Source organism: Zootoca vivipara, chromosome 2 (assembly GCF_965207765.1).
Source record: "Zootoca vivipara chromosome 2, rZooViv2.hap1.1, whole genome shotgun sequence".
NCBI lineage: Eukaryota > Metazoa > Chordata > Lepidosauria > Squamata > Lacertidae > Zootoca > Zootoca vivipara.
Genome location: NC_142584.1, coordinates 119,220,601 through 119,240,417, shown reverse-complemented (window position 1 = coordinate 119,240,417; position 19,817 = coordinate 119,220,601). Strand labels below are relative to the sequence as shown.

General features: G+C 45.2%; 2 protein-coding genes across 2 annotated transcripts; both read right to left on the bottom strand.

The window, feature by feature from the left end:
- Positions 1-2,129: 2,129 nt before the first annotated feature.
- Positions 2,130-18,061, bottom strand: LOC132591789 (vomeronasal type-2 receptor 26-like). Its single transcript, XM_088662554.1, has 4 exons — positions 17,637-18,061; positions 15,394-15,685; positions 4,726-4,852; positions 2,130-3,361 (listed from the first exon to the last, which is right to left on the bottom strand). Exons 1-4 carry the CDS (start codon positions 18,059-18,061, stop codon positions 2,451-2,453), a joined length of 1,755 nt encoding a protein of 584 aa, XP_088518680.1. The 3' UTR covers positions 2,130-2,450.
- LOC148687201 (vomeronasal type-2 receptor 116-like) lies at positions 7,862-15,352 on the bottom strand. Its single transcript, XM_088664371.1, has 3 exons — positions 15,347-15,352; positions 8,278-9,090; positions 7,862-8,014 (listed from the first exon to the last, which is right to left on the bottom strand). Exons 1-3 carry the CDS (start codon positions 15,350-15,352, stop codon positions 7,862-7,864), a joined length of 972 nt encoding a protein of 323 aa, XP_088520497.1.
- Positions 18,062-19,817: the final 1,756 nt, after the last annotated feature.

The following is a 19,817-nucleotide window of genomic DNA, read 5'->3' as shown; positions in this document are numbered from 1 at the left end:
GGGTGTGTGAGGAGTATCAGAGCTACTAAACGGTTATGCAGTCTGCTGTGACGTCTGGCCGCTGGGGGAGGAGAAGGAAAGAGGAGTATATACGGGAAATCTGTCTTTGTTCTCTGTATTGCTGTAATTGGTTTCGTTTTCCACCGGCTGTTCTCCGGGAGCTGCTGATTTATGCTTGTAAATAAAGACTTCAGCTTAGAAGAAGAAGCTGTCTTGTTCTGATTAATTAGTGCTTGCGCCTGCATGTCCACACAGCTTCACGCTGCGAAGGAGAGAGAGACTGCATTCATTGCTTTGCCAAGGTAAACGGAGTGGCGCAGATAAGGGAGCGCACTGGACTTTTATAATGATTCGGCAAAGCCTTAATGAGGCAATTAAACCTCATTAAATCATCATAGGGTGCTGGTGATGTTTCCTTTAGTGGGAAGGCACTGAACGACTGGGCCGAGCGCTCTTAGCCCTGGCTGGGGAGCAACAGGGCAGTTAAGTCCTGCTGTTAGTTCTGGCTGTAGCAGAAGGGGCGAGGGCATCCCTTCCACCCCATGGAACCAGTTCCAACAAGTAGTTACATGAAGAGAGGAGGCTAAGAGTTACTGAAGAGTGACACTGGAGATTTGCCAAATAACCCTGTAATAGACTTTGGGGGAACAGAAAGCTCAGGGCAGCAGTTTCTCTCTGCCAGTCCCTAAATTCTGGAATTGCCTCCATTCAGGTGTAAATTGTGGTGTCTGGATATATTTGTGGGCATCCAGCCTCTTCTGTTCTCTTCCACTTTTCTGCTCTTTTTGGCATATGTTGTTTTGTTTTTTGGTAATTGTGTAAGCCAAGGGTGGCCAACTCCAGAGACACAGCGATCTACTTTCAAATTTAAAATCTGGTGGTGATCTACCCCCGTTTTGGGGGGGTTCAGCCATGTTTTAGGGGTTCAGCTAAAAGTTGTTCAAATTTAAAATCTGGTGGTGATCTACCCCCTTTTTTGGGGGGTTCAGCCATGTTTTTAGGGGTTCAGCTAAAAGTTGTTGTTGAGCTTTTTTTAAGGGAGGGGGGAAACACACTATTGGGGGAAGGAACAGAGGCAGCCGACCGCGATTTGTCCCCGGATTTCATTTTATGTCCCCAAATTTATATTTTAAGTGTTCTAGGTTTATTAGTAGGGGTTGAATGCTGTGTGATTGGTTCAGCGGCACAAGACACATCATATGGGAACTTCCAGCGAGGCAAAATGGCGGGTGCCACGGCAGCGAGCAGCTCCTGAAGCCAGCCAGAGCCAACTGCACTACCAGGGCGACTCTGGGCCGCTGAGACTGCCACTGCCGAGGGGGAACCGGGGATGCCGGCCAGTCAATCGCTGACACACACCCCATGACCCGAATCGAGTGGGGTTTTTATAAGAACACAAAGAAAGAAAGAAAACAAAAAGGACAATAAACAACACATAATGAATCTTACAATTCATAATTTTTCTTGACCTCTTTTTGATGACTTCCCCGAGTCCCCCCCCCATCTGAATTTCAGTTTTAATAATCTTTAGCAGTTTCCCATATTTACAAATGATTCAGAATCAAAATATTATCTATATTTTAAAAAATTATCACCCTTACTCATATACAGAATCTAATCTAAAACACATAACATAACTCCTAATTCTAACCCGAAAGCCTATATCAGCTTCCTTAAGGTTTATAAAATATTGCATTTTTTCAGATATACTTTAAATTTCTTCCATTCTTCTTCCACCGTCTCTTTTTCCTAGTCATGGAGTCCCCCTGTCAGTTCGGCGAGTTCCATAAAGTCCATCATTTTCATTTGCCATTCATCTATAGTTGGCATTTCTTCTGTCTTCCAATTCTTGGCAAGTAATATTATTGCAGCTATTGTGGCATACAGAAAGCATGTAATATCCTTTTTTGGGGATTTCCTCCCCTCCTCCTCTGTGTGTTCAGGCTTGGTGACAATCACATGCTTTCTTAAGAGGAGAGACACAGCTGGAGCAAGCTCAGGTCCGTCAAATAAGACTTGGAGGGAAGCAAGGCAGAGACTCAGTGTCTGCTCAACTGTCACTGTCGATGGACGATGGTGTGATTATTTCAGGAGCTCCACTTGACTGTTGTTTTGGAACTGACCCTATAACTCCAATCCTGGATCCTTATCAAAGGTTTCAAAGGTCCATTTGACTTCGAACCTTTCTCAGTTCATTGGACCTGGACCTGTCTTTAGTTATTGGACTATCTGACTCCCTTGGGACTGTTGTCGATAGCAATCGCTACTTAAACTACACGGCTCGCTATATGTGGCCACTTACAAAATAATTCTGAACTTATTTTCCTCATTCATGATTTATGTAAATGGAAGAAATGTTTACATCTAAGAAGCTGCATGTTCAGGACATGTATATGGGTTTCAAAGCTGTTGTGGTGCATGTCTATTGTAAAAATGGAATGTTTCAAGACTCAGATGCTATCCTTAGCATTTGTCGTCAGGTGCTCCTTTGTATTCAGATCAGGCCTGAGGATGATAATGTAGCACTTGGGAATGAAGATGCAGCCTAGAAGCCCAGCACTAGAGGCCAACATAGAGAAGACCTGCACAGCTACCATGTATTTCCCCTTGGTGCTCAGGTAGGTGGGAACAAAGGACACCCAAACACTGCAGAAGACCAGCATGCTGAAGGTGATCAGCTTGGCTTCATTAAAAGCCCCAGGCAGCTTCCTGGCTAGGAAAGCCACCGTGAAGCAGATGGCAGCCAGGAAACCCATGTAGCCGAGGGCACCATAGAACATGGCCACAGACCCTTGGTTACATTGCAGAATAATTTCTCCCATCTGGGAGTGCATGTCAGAGTCTGGAAACGAGGGTGAGTATCCCAACCAGATGGTACAGATGACAACTTGGACACTGGAACAGGAAAGGACAATGGAGTTGGCCAGACTCTTCCCCAGCCATCTCCTCACCCTGTTCCCTGGCTTTGTAGCCAGAAAGGCCAGCACCACCGTGATGGTTTTTGCCAACACAGAAGAAACAGCAACTGTGAAGATCACACAGAAGGTTATTTGCTGGAGAAGGCAGGTGGCTTCTCTTGGCTGCCCAAGGAACAGGAAGGAGGACAAGAAGGAGAGCAGGAGGGAGACCAGGAGGATGTAGGAGAGATCCCGGTTGTTGGCTTTGACTATGGGAGTGTGTTTGTATTTAATAAAGACTCTTAACACAAAGACAGTGGTTAAGGACAAGAATAGAGCAATGGACGCCAGGACTATTCCCAAAGAGTCTTCATAGGCCAGAAAGGTGATCAGTTTGGGAATACATTGAAACTGATCCTTGTTTGGATACTGATCATCTGGACATTTGGTGCAGTGTTCTGCATCTGTAAAGAACAGAGTAGGCAAGATGGTGTATAATATGCTGGGAATCATGTATATTAAAAACCGTTCGTGAGCTTGATTGTACCTTTGTGGTTTTTAGCATATAAAACTACTAATTGCTTTTTTTTTATTTGGTGGAAAGTTTTAATTTAATTGACATTTGGAGATGTAAACATCCACTGGCTAGACAATATACTTTCTTATTGGTTGTACCTTTGTGGTGACCAATGGTTTTTAGCATATAAATTTGTCCTATTTTAATGTAGCAAAGTACCATTTCCTCATTGGCTCAGACCATTGGTCCATCCAGCCTAGTGCTGTGTACCCTAACTTACCGTATTTTTTCGCCCCATAGGATGCACCTGACCATAGGACGCACCTAGTTTTTTTAGAGTAGGAAAATAAGGGGGGGGGGAAATATTTTGCTTTCTTGAATTGTCCTAGGCATAGCAGCCAACTCCTAGAGGCCTAGAGGCCTCCCCCCCTTAAATATTTGAGGAGGATTCTTTTGAAAAGGGGGAAAGCTAAATTTTTTAGAGGATCAGCTCAAAGTTGTGCAGCTTTTCTTGCAAATGGGGAAAGCCCCATTTTGGGGTGGGGGGTCTAGCTCACAGCTGTGCATCTTTTTTTGCAAAGGGGGAAGGCTCAATTTTTGAGGATCAGCTCAAAGTTGTTGAGCTTACCTTGCAAAAGGAAAAAACCCTGTTTTTATGGGGTTCAACTCACAGTTCTGCAGCTTCTCTAGGAAAAGGACTGGACCCATTTCTACAGTTTCTAGATAGATAATCTAATCAGCCAGTCACATGTCACTGGGGAAACAAACAGCCTCTCTCTGCAGACAACAATTGAGGCCTGGGCAAGGGGCCTGGGCGGGACCGGGAAGGGAGCTAGCTCCCTTATCTCTCTCCCCAATCTCTTGCAATCAGCTGCTGAGTGGGTCCTTTCAACACTCTCTTCCCCTCTTGTTAGCCTTTAGCTCTTTCTTAAAAAAAAAAAAGCACGATCTGCCTTTCGCCCCTGGGCGATTCGGCCCCAAGGAGCACACATTTGCTCCATAAGACGCACAGACACATAACAGACACAGACGCATAAGACAAAGTTTGTCTTATGGAGCGAAAAATACGGTAAGTGAACCGTTTCCATCATGTCACCACATCCATCAAGGAAATCCTGCCTGTTGGGTGCGGAATCCCAGTTCATTATGGAAGATTCCAGGACTTGTAGGAGGTGCACTGGGGATATTTTGCAAAGCAATTGCTCCACCACGGAGCTACAGCCTCTTAGAGACTCAATGAATGAATGAATGAATGAATGAAACGAAACGAAACTTTATTCCCCACTAAGGGTTACCTCTAGAGACGCTTACCTTCTTGAGAGGAGATGGTCCCTTCTGCACAGGCAACACAATTATAGCAGCAAATTGGCTCTCCTTCCCGAACCTCCATGGAATATCCCTGGCGACAGCTGTCAGTGCACCTTGCCTGAGGAAGTGTCTAAATCGCATAGACAAGGACAATCAAGCAAAGCATGTTAGGAGTCATGCAAATGATTCATATGGTTGGAACAGACCCAAAGGGACATGTACATTTCCAGAAGTAGTTCTTTTGGTGGAGAGCTATAGAGAATGGCTACTATAGCATGCTCTGTGTGGGGCTACCCTTGTGAAATGTTCAGAAATTTCCAAGGCATACAAAATGTTCCTCCTGGGGATAGATGTTTCTTTGGATCAGTGGCAAAAGGTGGGAGATGCAGCACCTTTTACAGTGAATATTTATATTGATTTTTAAATCCATTTGTGGTAAACTTGTCATACAATAAAATACGATATGTAAGAAATTAAAGAAGCAATAAAATAGAATTAAAAATCATATACCTTCTAGTGCAGCACAATTGCTATAACCAACAGAAGAATAATTCAGTGGTCCACCAAAACCCTCAGTCATTTTCAATCATCTCTTGGGTCTTTGAACATTTTTGCTAAGTATTTTCTCTTCTGCATCTTTTTAGAGCAGGACGTCATCACTTTACTTACCGATCCACAACCCAAATATCCTGGTGACTTCACACCCTGGACTCACATCTGGCATTGCCTGGATTAGTGTGTTCCCATCATTTCACCCCTTCCCCCGCCCTTTCACATCAACTGTGATTTTAGACTAAGCAAATTACTTATGAAGCATTTTATTTCTTGTTAATTTTATTAGACATAAACAAATATGAACGTACGGGGGGGGCAGCAAATGGTCATTTCCCACCTTGTTAAATAGTCTAGGCCATGCAGTTTCGATTGAAACTTTCCTGCCTGAGGGTGCCTGCCTCTCCACAGCCCCAACTTTCTGTCCAAGAACAGAGTTATTGGGAAGCTTCACCCAGTTCATAATATCAAAGTCCGCTGCAGGGTTGCCGTCCTCATCAAAATACGTGCCACCTCTGGAAGTATTGTAAAACTGGAGGTTCCTCAAGAAAGGGTGGAGCTAGAATGATGGGAAGCAAATGCCACCATTAAGAAAATGGGAAGATAAGTTGGGTGTCTCAGCCCTGCCTCTTTTGAGCTCCAATTTATTTGCCCCAGCATGAATTGTAGCTCTGTGAGAGGTAAAACCACTCCTTAAGAAACCTTCCCTGGATTCAGAACACCTACATAGCTGCCAAGTCTCCCACTTTTAACGGGAAACCCCCGTTTTTAAAGCCGTTTCCTGCTGGCAGCCCGAATTTTTAAAAATCCCGTAAGTCCCCTGGATTTCTTACCGGCCAGGGGAGGCTCCTTCTGCGCATGTTTCTGGCGGCGCCGCTCTGCCCATTTCCAAAATGGCCGCAGCGCCAGAAATCGGGCAGCGCCGGCACCGGAAGTGTGTAGAAGCAACTTCCGGTGCTGGCGCTGCTGATCCCGTATTTTGTAACGGGAGACTTGGCAGCTATGAATACCTAACTAATGACCAGCCAGTTGCTTATCTCCCTTTCCTGGGCAAGGTTATGGAGCAAGTGGTAACAGACTAGATCCAGGTGCTTTTGGAAGAAACTGATTTTCTGGATCCATTACAATCGGGGTTTAGGTCTGGTTTTGACACAGAAACTGCTTTGGTCGCCCTGTATGATAACCTCTGTCAAGACAGAGACAAGGGAAACATGTCTCTCTTAATTCCTCTCGACCTCTCAGCAGCTTTTGATACCATCAACCATGATATCCTTCTGGAGTGACTGTCCAAACTAGGGGTGGGTGGCACCACTTTGCAGTGGTTCCAGTCCTACTTGGATGGTCGTTCCCAGAGGGTGTTGCTTGGGGAGTGCTTTTCAGCCCCAAGGAACCTTCAGTATGAGGTTCTGCAGGGCTCAATCCTATCCCCCATGTTGTTTAACATCTACATGAAACCCCTGGGTGGGGTTATCTGGAGGACGTTTTCAGCAGTATGCTGGTGATACTCAGCTCTATTTCTCCTTTACATCTGTAGGTGAGGCAGTGGAAGCACTGGACCAGTGTCTTGCCTTAGTAGTGGACTGGATGAGAGCCAACAAACTAAAGCTCAATCCAGATAAGACTGAGGCACTGTTAGTGAGTGGTTCCCTAAACCAGATGAGTGGGAGATTTCCTGACCTGGATGGGGTTACAATTCCTCTGAAGGAGCAGGTTCATAACTTGGGGGTACACCTAGATCCTTTGCTGTTGCTCGAGGCTCAGGTGGCCAGAGTGACCCAGAGGGCCTTCCATCAGTTTGGCTGGTGGCTCAGCCATACCCCTATCTGGACAGGGATAGCCTAACTACTGTTGTCTATGCTCTGTTAACTTCAAGGTTAGATTACGGCAATGTATTATACATAGGGCTGCCTCTGAAGATGGTTTGGAAACTTCAGCTAGTGGAAAAATCAGCGGCCAGGTTGCTCACCAGAGCAAGATGGTTTGAACATACCACACTGATCCTTGTCCAACTGCACTGGCTACCAATTAGTTTCTGGGCCAAATTCAAAGTGCTGATTTTGACCTATAAAACCTTAAACCAGAGGTCCCCAAACTTACCCGCTGGTGTCTGCAGCGCCGATCACGCAGTGGGCCGGAGGGCGGGGAGCACGTGGGAACGTGCGTCTTGTGCGCATGTGCTTGGGCCTCCTCAGACACAGAAGTACGCCGGAAATGACACTAGCACATGCACACAAGCTATTTCTGACACTTTTTCAGGCCCAAAAATGGGCAGCTGTGCCGCGCCAGTAAGAGTGGGCGGCGGGGATTGTCATGGTTGTTGTGAGCCAGATAAAAGAGGCTTTTGGGCCGTATGTGGCCCCCGGGCCGTAGTTTGGGTACCCTCCCTTAAACGGTTCAGGACAGCAATACCTCAAGGACCGCCTCTTTCCATATGAACCTACCCGGACCCTGAGATCATCTTCTGAGACCCTCCTTTGTGTGCCTCCTCCTTGAGAGGTCCAGAGGGTGTCAACAAGAGCACGGGCCTTTGGTTGATCGGTTTGACATCCCATACCCTTTTAAAATGTGGCTCTCCTTGGGAGAGGGGTTATGGGGTCGTTGTTTTCTCTGAACTGTCCTGAGACCTGTTGTAAACCTCATATTGGGAAATCACGTTGGCGAAAGATGGAACACCGCCATCTGGTGTCACAGTGTTATAATGCATATAAAATGGTTTTTCTTTACTAGTGTAGTTGAGTCCCTAGATTAAGGGTATGAGCTGTGCTTTTTTTCTGGGGGTACTCTGGTACCTTTTTTGCTAGAAGAAGAGCACTAGGTAAGCGGGGCCTAATTCTAATAGAAGAGAAAGGTCTGAGTACTATGTACTACATATGGCACATTCGAAATATACAGCCATCTTGCAAGCTCATCTTCCCTTCCTGTGTGAATCAAGGAGAAAGCAACACCCACTCCTGATGGGATGGTGATGGACGGAGCTACAAGTGTAAAAAGAAAAGCTAGTACCTGCCAGGCGTTTAGCCTTTGAAATTCTAGCCTCTCTCCACCCGTCACCCTTCTCCACCTGGATCCAGATGAATAAGCAGCATTTAAGGCATGGGCCACAACTTGGATAGTGTTGTAAATGTTGTAGCTTTCAAAAGACAGGCTTTCTTTCAATGCATCCTGGTCCAGGGTCTCCAGATTCTCCTTTTCCCTGCACCTTATACGCCCTCTCACAGACAACACTGGTTTTAAGTAGACACAGCGAAAGGCTTCCTTCACAATTTTTGTGACAGCAGAAAGTGGTTCATACTTGCCCAATTTTGCCTTTCCTTGGTTTCTGACTAAGAAGGAAAAAAACCCTTGGATGTGCTGGAAATTGACATTAGTGTGAGCCAAAGGCAAGGCAATGTCCCATAGAGCTGTTGTGATCCAGACTTTCCCCACAATGGGTTTCATCAACTGTACAATTATCTGTTGTATCATATCTAGTGGACCAAGAAAGGAGCGGATCTCCCCATAATACACATATACGTTGACTTGTGCCCACATGAAAAGTGAAGCGGTACGGATGGAAAACATTGCGGTGGTCTGCCTTGGGATGCTTTCTGAGAAGGCAACACAAATGCTGCTCTTGATCATCAGAGCTGTCAGGATACTCAGGAACCACTCTCCGTTGTCATTCTCTGGAACAAAGAGACCAATCCACGTCCATCTGAAGTGTAGGAGCAGTTGGACAATCCCCAGATTCTGGGGGTCTACTTTGGGGGCCATCTGGTAGAAGAAGGGGAACTGAGTTTTATCATGAAGAGCATGAACAGTGTATCCATAACTTGCCTAGGAAACAAAGGAAGAGATTAAGGTGGGTTTGAGGGCTCTCCCAACCTACCATAACAAATTCATTGAAATAAATTGGAACAAATGCTTAGTAAATACTGGATATAATTAGGATGCATGCTCAATAAAGTCTGTGAGTGTCTGTTTCTCAGAGATACATCAGTCTAGTATCGGATTGACTCAGTATGGATCTCTAAAGAGTTATGGTATTAGTTTAAAAAGTAGAAATACAACCTAGAACACTTTTCCTTGAACAATCCTTGAACAAAAAGGAGAGAAAAATACTACATTTTGATGGAGACTAAATGAGGAATTATTAGATAACCAGGATATTATACAAAAAGCAGGAAAAGCCACAAAAGATTATTTTGAACTAAATTTAAAATCAAGATATAGACAGGAAGATAGTATGGGATGCCAGTAAGGCAGTAATGAGAGATTTCTATTTTCAGCAAAATACATACCAGAAAAAAATTAGGCAAAAGAAAAAAAATGGAGGTATTGGAAGAACTGACTAAAAACGAGAAAGAACTAATAAAAAAACTAGGAAAATCATAGAATCATAGAATCATAGAGTTGGAAGAGACCACAAGGGCCATCCAGTCCAACCCCCTGCCAAGCAGGAAACACCATCAAAGCATTCCTGACAGATGGCTGTCAAGCCTCTGCTTAAAGACCTCCAAAGAAGGAGACTCCACCACACTCCTTGGCAGCAAATTCCACTGCCGAACAGCTCTTACTGTCAGGAAGTTCTTCCTAATGTTTAGGTGGAATTTTCTTTCTTGTAGTTTGAATCCGTTGCTCCGTGTCCGCTTCTCTGGAGCAGCAGAAAACAACCTTTCTCCCTCCTCTATATGACATCCTTTTATATATTTGAACATGGTTATCATATCACCCCTTAACCTTCTCTTCTCCAGGCTAAACATACCCAGCTCCCTAAGCCGTTCCTCATAGGGCATCGTTTCCAGGCCTTTGACCATTTTGGTTGCCCTCTTCTGGACACGTTCCAGCTTATCAGTATCCTTCTTGAACTGTGGTGCCCAGAACTGGACACAGTACTCCAGGTGAGGTCTGACCAGAGCAGAATACAGTGGTACTATTACTTCCCTTGATCTAGATGCTATACTCCTATTGATGCAGCCCAGAATTGCATTGGCTTTTTTAGCTGCTGCATCACACTGCTGACTCATGTCAAGTTTGTGGTCTACCAAGACTCCTAGATCCTTTTCACATGTACTGCTCTCAAGCCAGGTGTCTCCCATCCTGTATTTGTGCCTTTCATTTTTTTTGCCCAAGTGTAGTACTTTACATTTCTCTTTGTTAAAATTCATCTTGTTTGCTTTGGCCCAGTTGTCTAATCTGTTAAGGTCATTCTGAAGTGTGATCCTGTCCTCTGGGGTGTTAGCCACCCCTCCCAATTTGGTGTCATCTGCAAACTTGCTCAGGATGCCCTCAAGCCCATCATCCAAGTCATTGATAAAGATGTTGAACAGGACTGGGCCCAAGACAGAACCCTGTGGCACCCCACTAGTCACTACTCTCCAGGATGAGGAGGAGCCATTGATGAGCACCCTTTGGGTTCGGTCAGTAAGCCAGTTACAAATCCACTGAATGGTAGCATTGTCTAGCCCACATTTTACCAGCTTCTTTACAAGAATATCATGGGGCACCTTGTCAAAGGCCTTGCTGAAATCAAGATAGGCTACATCCACAACGTTCCCTTCATCTACCAGGCTTGTAATTCTGTCAAAAAATGAGATCAGATTAGTCTGACATGACTTATTTTTCAGGAACCCATGCTGACTTTTAGTGATCACAGAGTTTCTTTCTAGGTGCTCACAGACTGTTTGCTTAATGATCTGCTCTAGAATCTTTCCTGGTATTGATGTCAGGCTGACTGGGCGGTAATTGTTTGGGTCCTCTCTTTTCCCCTTTTTGAAAATAGGGACAACATTTGCCCTCCTCCAGTCTGCTGGAACTTCGCCTGTTCTCCAGGAATTTTCAAAGATTATTGCCAGTGGTTCTGAAATCACCTCTGCCAGTTCTTTTAATACTCTTGGATGTAGTTCATCTGGCCCTGGAGACTTGAATACATCTAAACTAGCCAAGTATTCTTGTACTACCTCCTTACTTATTCTGGGCTGTGTTTCCCCTGCTGAATCATCTGCTCCATATTCTTCAGGTCGGGCGTTGTTTTCTTTCTTGGAGAAGACTGAGGCAAAGAAGGCATTGAGGAGTTCTGCCCTTTCTCTGTCCCCTGTTTGCATTTCACCATCTTCTCCTCTGAGTGACCCCACTGTTTCCTTGTTTTTCCTTTTGCTACGGACATACCCATAAAAGCCCTTTTTGTTGCTTTTAACCTCTCTAGCGAGCCTGAGTTCATTCTGTGCTTTAGCTTTTCTGACTTTGTCTCTACACGTGCTGGCTATATGTTTGAATTCCTCTCTGGAGATTTCCCCCCTTTTCCATTTTTTGTACATATCCCTTTTAAATCTTAACTCAGTCAAAAGTTCTTTAGATAGCCAGCCTGGCTTCTTTAGGCACCTTCCATGTTTCCGTCTCATTGGTATTGCCTGAAGTTGTGCTTTTAATATCTCCCTTTTAACAAACTCCCAACCATCATGAACTCCCTTCCCTTTTAGTATTACTGTCCATGGGATTTCACCCAGCGTTTCCCTAAGTTTTCTGAAGTCGGCTTTCTTAAAGTCTAGAATTTGGACCTTAGTATGCTTGGTTGCTCCTTTCCGCTGGATAATAAACTCCAGAAGAGCATGGTCACTCCCACCTAATGATCCTGCCACTTCTACCCCACTAACCAAGTCATCACTATTGGTTAGGACCAGATCTAAAATGGCTGATCCTCTTGTTGCTTCTCCCACTTTCTGGACAATGAAGTTGTCTGCAAGGCCAGTGAGGAATCTGTTCGACCTTATGCTCTTGGCTGAGTTTGACATCCAACAAATATCAGGATAGTTGAAATCCCCCATTACTACTATCTCACTTCCTTTGGAATGCTTGGCCATCTGTTCCAGGAAGGCATCATCTGTGTCCTCAGTTTGGCTTGGGGATCTATAGTAAACTCCCACAATGAGATCACTGTTGTTTTTCTCTCCCTTAATTTTGACCCAGATACTCTCAATTTGGCTTTGAAGTTTTAAATCCTGGATCTCTTCACAGGTATACATATCCCTAACATATAAAGCTACTCCTCCTCCTTTCCTGTTTGGTCTATTTCTCTTAAATAGATTGTATCCCTCTATTACTACATTCCAGTCATGAGACTCATCCCACCAGGTTTCAGTGATGCCTATTATGTCATATTTAGTTTGCTGTACCAAGAGCTCAAGTTCATCTTGTTTATTTCCCATGCTCTGTGCATTAGTATACAGACATTGAAGACCGTTGATCATTCCCCCATGTCTCTTATTTAAGGATATTTTTGTCCCACCACTAGGTCTGCATGCTGCTTGCTCCATTTGGTCCTTGACATTTGGATGATCATCTTCAGCATTTGATAGACTCCTACCTTCAGGACCACTGTCTCCCTCCCCCACATAAGTCAGTTTAAAGCCCTCCTGATGAGGTTTTTGAGTTTTGTGGCAAAAACATTCCTCCCAACTTTTGTGAGGTGCAGTCCATCACTTGCCAGAAGTCCATCTTCAAGAAACTGCAGACCGTGATCTAGGAATCCAAACCGTTCCTGTTTGGAAGATTCAATAAAACAGATAATAAATATGTTACAAACGCAATACTCAATGATAATTAACCAGGAAGTAGAGTGGAAAATGAAACAAAAAAATGAAACAAAAAAATAAGCGCTTTGATTTTTATAGATGCTGAAAAGGCCTTTGATAATATTTCATGGACTTTAATGAAGAAGATAATTGGGGGGTGTGACGACCCGTGTCCCACTCTCTCTTACTATCACCGCGACACAGGAATCCAGAGGGGAAAACACCCACCCTCTTCTCCTGCCGCCTCAAAAATAAACCCCTTTTACTAATGGGTTTCTAAGTAAGGAGAGCCTTCCAGCCTGCGTGACCTGGTACCTTAAGGAACTCTAGGCTGTCCCACGGAATAACCTCTTGCCTCCAGTAAAGGGTCTCCCTCAGTTGGATTTCCCCACTGTAAAAGTTTGCCCTATGCACTCTGGCAACTCCTTGGCACCTCAGGTTACCCTTCTAAGCCTCCTCCGTGTAACTTCAGGACACAAACCGCCACCTCCCTGCCTGAGGTGAGTTTTGCCCTCTCTTGAGTCACCACGGCTGTGAGTCCTGGTACCTCGCTGGAAAAATAACGACGGACCTTTTTGGCAAAACAGAGATGAAGTTTTATTGTTTTAAAAACATAAGTGTTTCTTTAACGTGTCATTTATTAATTAGCTTTGTTCCAGTTGTACAAAATAAACTCAGTCAAACATTTAACTTTAAGTTTTCCTAGCCTCTTCACTGTCTTCATACAAGCCACCACATAACACCACACCACATCCTCCTCCCTCTCCCTCCTAACTGACCAAACCGACACTCCCTCCTTTCAAACCGGGCACAGTCCCGCCCCCATCAGAGTTCTATGTCAGTCAGGCTGGAGGTGGGTTAACTCTTTGCCAGCCGGGCAGAAATAAACATTTTAAAAGTGCTTCAATTTGTCACAGGGGGGAATGAATTTTGGGGAAACATTTGGGAGAGGCATTGATGTAATTTATTCTAATCAACAGACCATGCTGATTGTTAACAATGTTATTACTGAGAAATGCAAAATAACGAAGGGGACAAGACAAGGATGTCCCCTGTCACCACTACTATTTATTTTAGTGTTAGAGGCCCTTGGTGAGAAAAATAAGATTGGATGAAAAAATAAGAAGAGTAATGGTAGGAAATAAAGCATACAAACAAAAAGCATTTGCAGATGACCTTGTAATAACGGTGGAAGATCCCAAGAACACCTTAGTGAAGGTGTTGGAAAGGATCCAGACAGGTTTCAGACTTTAAATTAAATAAGAATAAGACCAAGCTTTTGGTGAAAAATATGACACAGCAAGAGAAAAAGGACTACAGATTTGTCTATACATAAAAAGGTCAAATATTTAGGAGTATGGATGACAGCTAGGAATATAAATTTATTCAAAGACAATTATGAAAACACATGGAAATAAAAAAGAGAGACTTGGAAATATGAGGCAGAATTAATTTATCACATTAGGGAAGAATATAAGTGAGTAAAATGAATATATTACCAAGAATGTTTTTGTTTTATTTCAATCAATACTGGTGATAGGTGGTACTGGTTGCTTTAAAGAATGGCAAACAGATATTTCCAGATTTTAGTGTTAGAGGCCCTTGGTGAGAAAAATAAGATTGGATGAAAAAATAAGAAGAGTAATGGTAGGAAATAAAGCATACAAACAAAAAGCATTTGCAGATGACCTTGTAATAACGGTGGAAGATCCCAAGAACACCTTAGTGAAGGTGTTGGAAAGGATCCAGACAGGTTTCAGACTTTAAATTAAATAAGAATAAGACCAAGCTTTTGGTGAAAAATATGACACAGCAAGAGAAAAAGGACTACAGATTTGTCTATACATAAAAAGGTCAAATATTTAGGAGTATGGATGACAGCTAGGAATATAAATTTATTCAAAGACAATTATGAAAACACATGGAAATAAAAAAGAGAGACTTGGAAATATGAGGCAGAATTAATTTATCACATTAGGGAAGAATATAAGTGAGTAAAATGAATATATTACCAAGAATGTTTTTGTTTTATTTCAATCAATACTGGTGATAGGTGGTACTGGTTGCTTTAAAGAATGGCAAACAGATATTTCCAGATTTATCTGGCAGGTGAAGAAACCAAGAATAAAATATAAATTGTTAACAGATGCTAGAGAGAGAGAAGGCTTCGCCCTGTCAGATTTGAAATTATATTATGAGGCATCCTCTGTTTGCTGGATCCGGGATTGGATAATATTAAAAAAATTGAGATATCTTAGATTTAGAAGGACATGATAATAGATTTTGGGTGGCGTGCATATTTATGGTATGACAAAGCAAAAGTACAGAAAAGATTTAAAATTTTAATATAAAATTTTAAAATTCCTGGGTTTTGGGCCACACCACAGAATGATGGAATGGTGGGAACAGACTTTGGTTTTTAAAAGCAGTGGTGGCGTTGGACACCAATGTTGAGTCCTCCTGCTTCCAGGTTCCATCCCACCCTCACCGTCTTTCCAAAAAAGAAAGAAAGTAAAGCCCACGTTCATGGCAGAGGTGCAATTCCCTCTTCCCACCAAACCAGCCATACCTGTGGGATTTTGTAGATGCTTGACACAGTTGACATATATCTAGAAATATCAGGTTCAGCATCTTCAATAACAGCCAGCAGATTATTCGTCTTCCCACAGTAATAGTTTGGAATGCCTGCGTGCCCAGTAGAGAGCAGGTCTAGGAGGGCATCAGAAGTCATCCTTGCATTAGAATAATGGTCATAGATGACATAGCCTAGGGTGACATTGGGTAAGAGACTGGAGTCCTGATTGATTTCACGAATGGCAGACAGGAAGGACAGGATATTCCAGAATTTCCCACGAAGGCCACTGAAATGAAAAAGTGCCCTCCTTCATTGAATGAAAAAAAATATTTCTAATTCTTGCTGCATCTAAACTCTGCACAGAAAATAAAATGAATCCACCTTGAAATGCTTAAATACCTTTCATTAGTGGCCTGTAGGAGAGAGGAAAGAGCCATCAGCCTCACTGAAAGTGGACTCGCACTATAGTGAAACTGTGACCACAACTTTCACAATCATGAACGTTTCATAAGATTGTGTTTCAGTTGTATTTGCAGTCAGCTGCATTATTTACCCGCTTGTAGGTTTGGATTTTTAAATGTCACTTTGCACAATCGTAACATTCTCAAATGTATCACACTCATTTTCAGTCGTGACTTAGGCATCAGCTGCTACTGCACCTCCAACTGATAAGCACCTAAGTTCATTGTCCCTGGCATATGGGGGCAATTGGAACCTATGAAATGCGAGTGTGCCTCCAGACAGTCAATATTTTGCAGGAGGGATTCCAGCAGGACTTTGGTTTCCTGCAATTAAAGATTTCTGCAATAGTGTGAGAATTGCAACTTTTAAAAATGCTTTGCAATTTTGAAAGTTATGCAGAAAAGTATAGAATGATCAAGTGATTAGGAGTTAGGCATGTGAACCCCTCATATGCAAATCTTGATGGATGCTCAATGAATATTCATTGTTGTGTAATCTCACTGCCAACAGATCATAACAAATGCTCAATAAAGACCACCACATAATCAAGTAAATCGGGATGAATGCTGAATCAGGAGGGGGCCTGGAGAAGCCTTGAATCAGGCGGAGAGCATGATTGATTGATTGATTGATTGAATTTGTAGATCTCAAGGTTGTTCAGTGCATAAAAAGATAAGATAGAAATACAAAGAGCATTAAGCCCTTTAACATGTAATTACTCACAAGCCTAGTCTTGTATAGGGAGGCTCAGAGAAGTTGAATGGTAGAAATTTGACAGGTATTACAGATGTGACCCCACTGATGAGGTGGTCTCCTGGTTTGTAGTAGCTTGGTGGCTTATTTTGATCCTTTATGAAATTCAATAAACATTTCCCCTTCAGCATCCCAAAGGTTATACTGCCCAGCAGGAGGAATGCGAATAGATGTCTTATTCTGAGTCTGCTTGCCACAATCATCTCCCTTATAGCTGCTCCTTTTAACTTCAGCTCCAGAAAACCATAGAATAAAGCTGCAGTGACTTTGCAAGCATTGGCAAAGTCTGGCCAGGGCTTGAGAGCTGAAGGAAGTGATCGCAAACAGTGCTCTGGCAGAGTTTCCATGCAGCCACCCACAAGCAACACGCACAGAGCCTGTCCTATATCCCAGCTCACTTTCTTAGTGGCACCAGAGAAGGTCTTTACGCACTAGCTTTTTCAGGCTCATGAAATAAATTGCCTCATGTTGCTCTAGAATTCTGATGCTTATGCCATTGGACTCATCATCCCTTGAGTGAGGAGAAATAAATCACTATGGTTTGGAGAATTATAAGGGGAAGCAAGATCACACCTGCAGCTTCATGGGATATCTTGGGGCAGAGTTGGAGAAAAACATGTTTGTGAGAACTCACAGAGTGCCAGGGGAGTGAGAGGGAAAGGGGTGAACTTTCTTTAGAGAAACATACAATCCTGGATGGAGGTGTATGGCCCACCGGAGCATGACTTTCTTACTTTTAAACATCATGAGTTATATATGCACCAGTCCTTCCTGGTTCAGAAGCAGGAGCGCTGAGTCAGTGGCCGGGCCTCTGTTGCTTTGCAAACACTGTGTGGGGTGGGAAGAACGATTGGGTCTGTCAAGCCAAAAAAAGCCCCCCTCCCCCGCTTGATTGCCAGTAGCATTAATTCATGCTGCTCAGGGCATTTACTCTAAAGCCTCCCAGCTGCTGCTGCAGCGGCGAACGCTCAGAGAGTGCAGCAGCGCCGGGCGGAGTGCCGAGCCAGCGGCCGGGCCTCTACCTGGCCCCGTCGAGGAGGCCGACCACCCCGCAGCCCAGAGCACGCGGCATCGGCAGCAACAAGATGCGACCAGGCGGCGCGCGCTCCCTTCCCCCCCACGGAGCACACGAGACGCCAATAGCCGCGTCGCCTTCAGCGTCCTCCACCCACACCTCCAAGGCGCATGGGATCGTTCGCACTCCCCCCACCGCTGCCCAATGGGCAGAGAGAGAAGATGCGGCGCCGGAAGAGCTGAAGGGGGTGGGGTGTTGGCATGTAAACAGCCTTCGCTCCACCGTGCGCAGCGTTGTGGGAGTTGTAGTTTTTAGCCCAGCAGCTCGGAGCACCGAGCAGCCCCAGGCGGAGCGCCGGAGCCAGTGGCCTTGCCTCCGCCCGGCCGAGGACGCCTGCTGTCCCGCCGCCCGGAACCGGCTGCTGGAGTGCATGGAGCGCCCGGCAGTGCCAGATCTGAGCGCCAGAGCCAGCGGCCTCGCCTCCACCCAGCCACTGCCGTCCCACTGCCTGGTGGGAGTGCCCAGCAGCGCTCAGACAGCCCAGCAGGGCAAGGGGGGGAATTGAATTGTTTTTTGGGGGGTGGGGGGGTTAGAGATGACAGCTGAGCAGGTAAGATTCTGGCCAAAATTGGACCTAGGTCCCTGTGTATATGGTCTGACAACAACTTTGCTGAGGCTGAAGAGAATAAGCAGAGGCTTGGGCATACCCAGCGAGGGGCAGGGGCCGTCTTTTTACTTTCCTGGACAACCAGCCAGGAACCTCTGGTGGCATCCTGACATTGGGTATGTTTATTCTACATAGAGGCCTACATTTGTTATTTTCATTTATACTGACTCCCACGCCAGAGAGGGCATTGTAGAATTAGACAGCTATTTTTCTAAATTTAAGATCAATAAGAGGAGTGAAAGTGGACATCCTTTCCGTTCCGTTCTCCACGACCAATTACAAAATTTTGGTAATGTGGATTCTCTGTGATCTCTAAGATCAATAATAATAATAATAATAAATAATAATAATAATATTTATACCCCGACCTTCCCAGTGAAGACCGGGCTCAGGCCGGCTAACAACAAAAATATCAACGCAAGTATAAAAGAAACAATTCAATTAAAATGCAAATTAATATAATTTTAAAATTCAATTTTGAAATTAATATTCTACAAGTAAGCTAAAAACCATCTATATATATAAAGTCCAAGTTGTCCCTGCGTCCAAGTTGTCCCGTGTGTCCCTGGGCTACTGCGCATGTGCGCCAGGGACACAGGGATTGGACGGAGAGACAACCAGGGACACAGGGATTGGACGCGCGCTCTCTCCCCCCCCAAACCCCTCTGCCTATCTCTGCCTATGGTCAGACAACAGCCAACCGCCGCTCCGCCAACCCCCGCTCCGAAGCCCAGTCTCATGCTGGAGGTGCGCGGTGAGGTGGCGGGGAAGAGAAGCGCTCCCCCCGGCAGCCTTGCCACACACCGCCGGCATGGGACGGCGCTTCCTCGGCGAACGCAAGCAGGCAGACAGCCCGCCTGCTTGCCTTCCCTGAGGAAGCCGAAGCGGCAGCGGGCGCCGAGGGAAGCCGGCTTTGGCTTCGCGGCAGCGGGAAAAAGCGGGGAATTCCTCCCCTTTTTCCCGCCGCTGCCAAGCCAGTCCCCGAGTCGAAGTGCGGCGGTGGGGGGAAGACTTCCCGCCACCGCCAAGCCAGTCCCGGAGCCGAATTGCGGCGCGGCGGGGTTTTTTGCCGTTTGCCTCCCCCTCGGGGGAAGGCAAACGGCGAAAAGCCCCCGCTGCGGACTGGCTTGGCGGTGGCGGGAAGTCTTCCCCCCACCGCCAAGCCAGTCCCCGAGCCAAATTGCGGCGCGGCGGGGGGTTTCGCCGTTTGCCTCCCCCTGGGTTGACAAGCCCCGGCAAGCAGCGGCCGCCGATCTTCGTGTGACAGGCGGTGGGGAATGCAGGCAGGCAAGAGAGCAAGCGCCTGTCTGCCTGCCTGCCTTCCCCGCCACCAGTCCCCCGGTGCTTCGTGCAGCGCTGCTGGGTGTCAACCCGGCAGGCCGCTTCTTCTAGCGCCCATTTTTAAACGGGCTGAATTCCACTAGTTATAAGATAAAACCTTAGGGGAGGATAACCCCAGGGTTAGATTGTGTCAGTCCAAAGGCCAAGCAGAACAGCTCTGTTTTGCAGGCCCTACTAAAA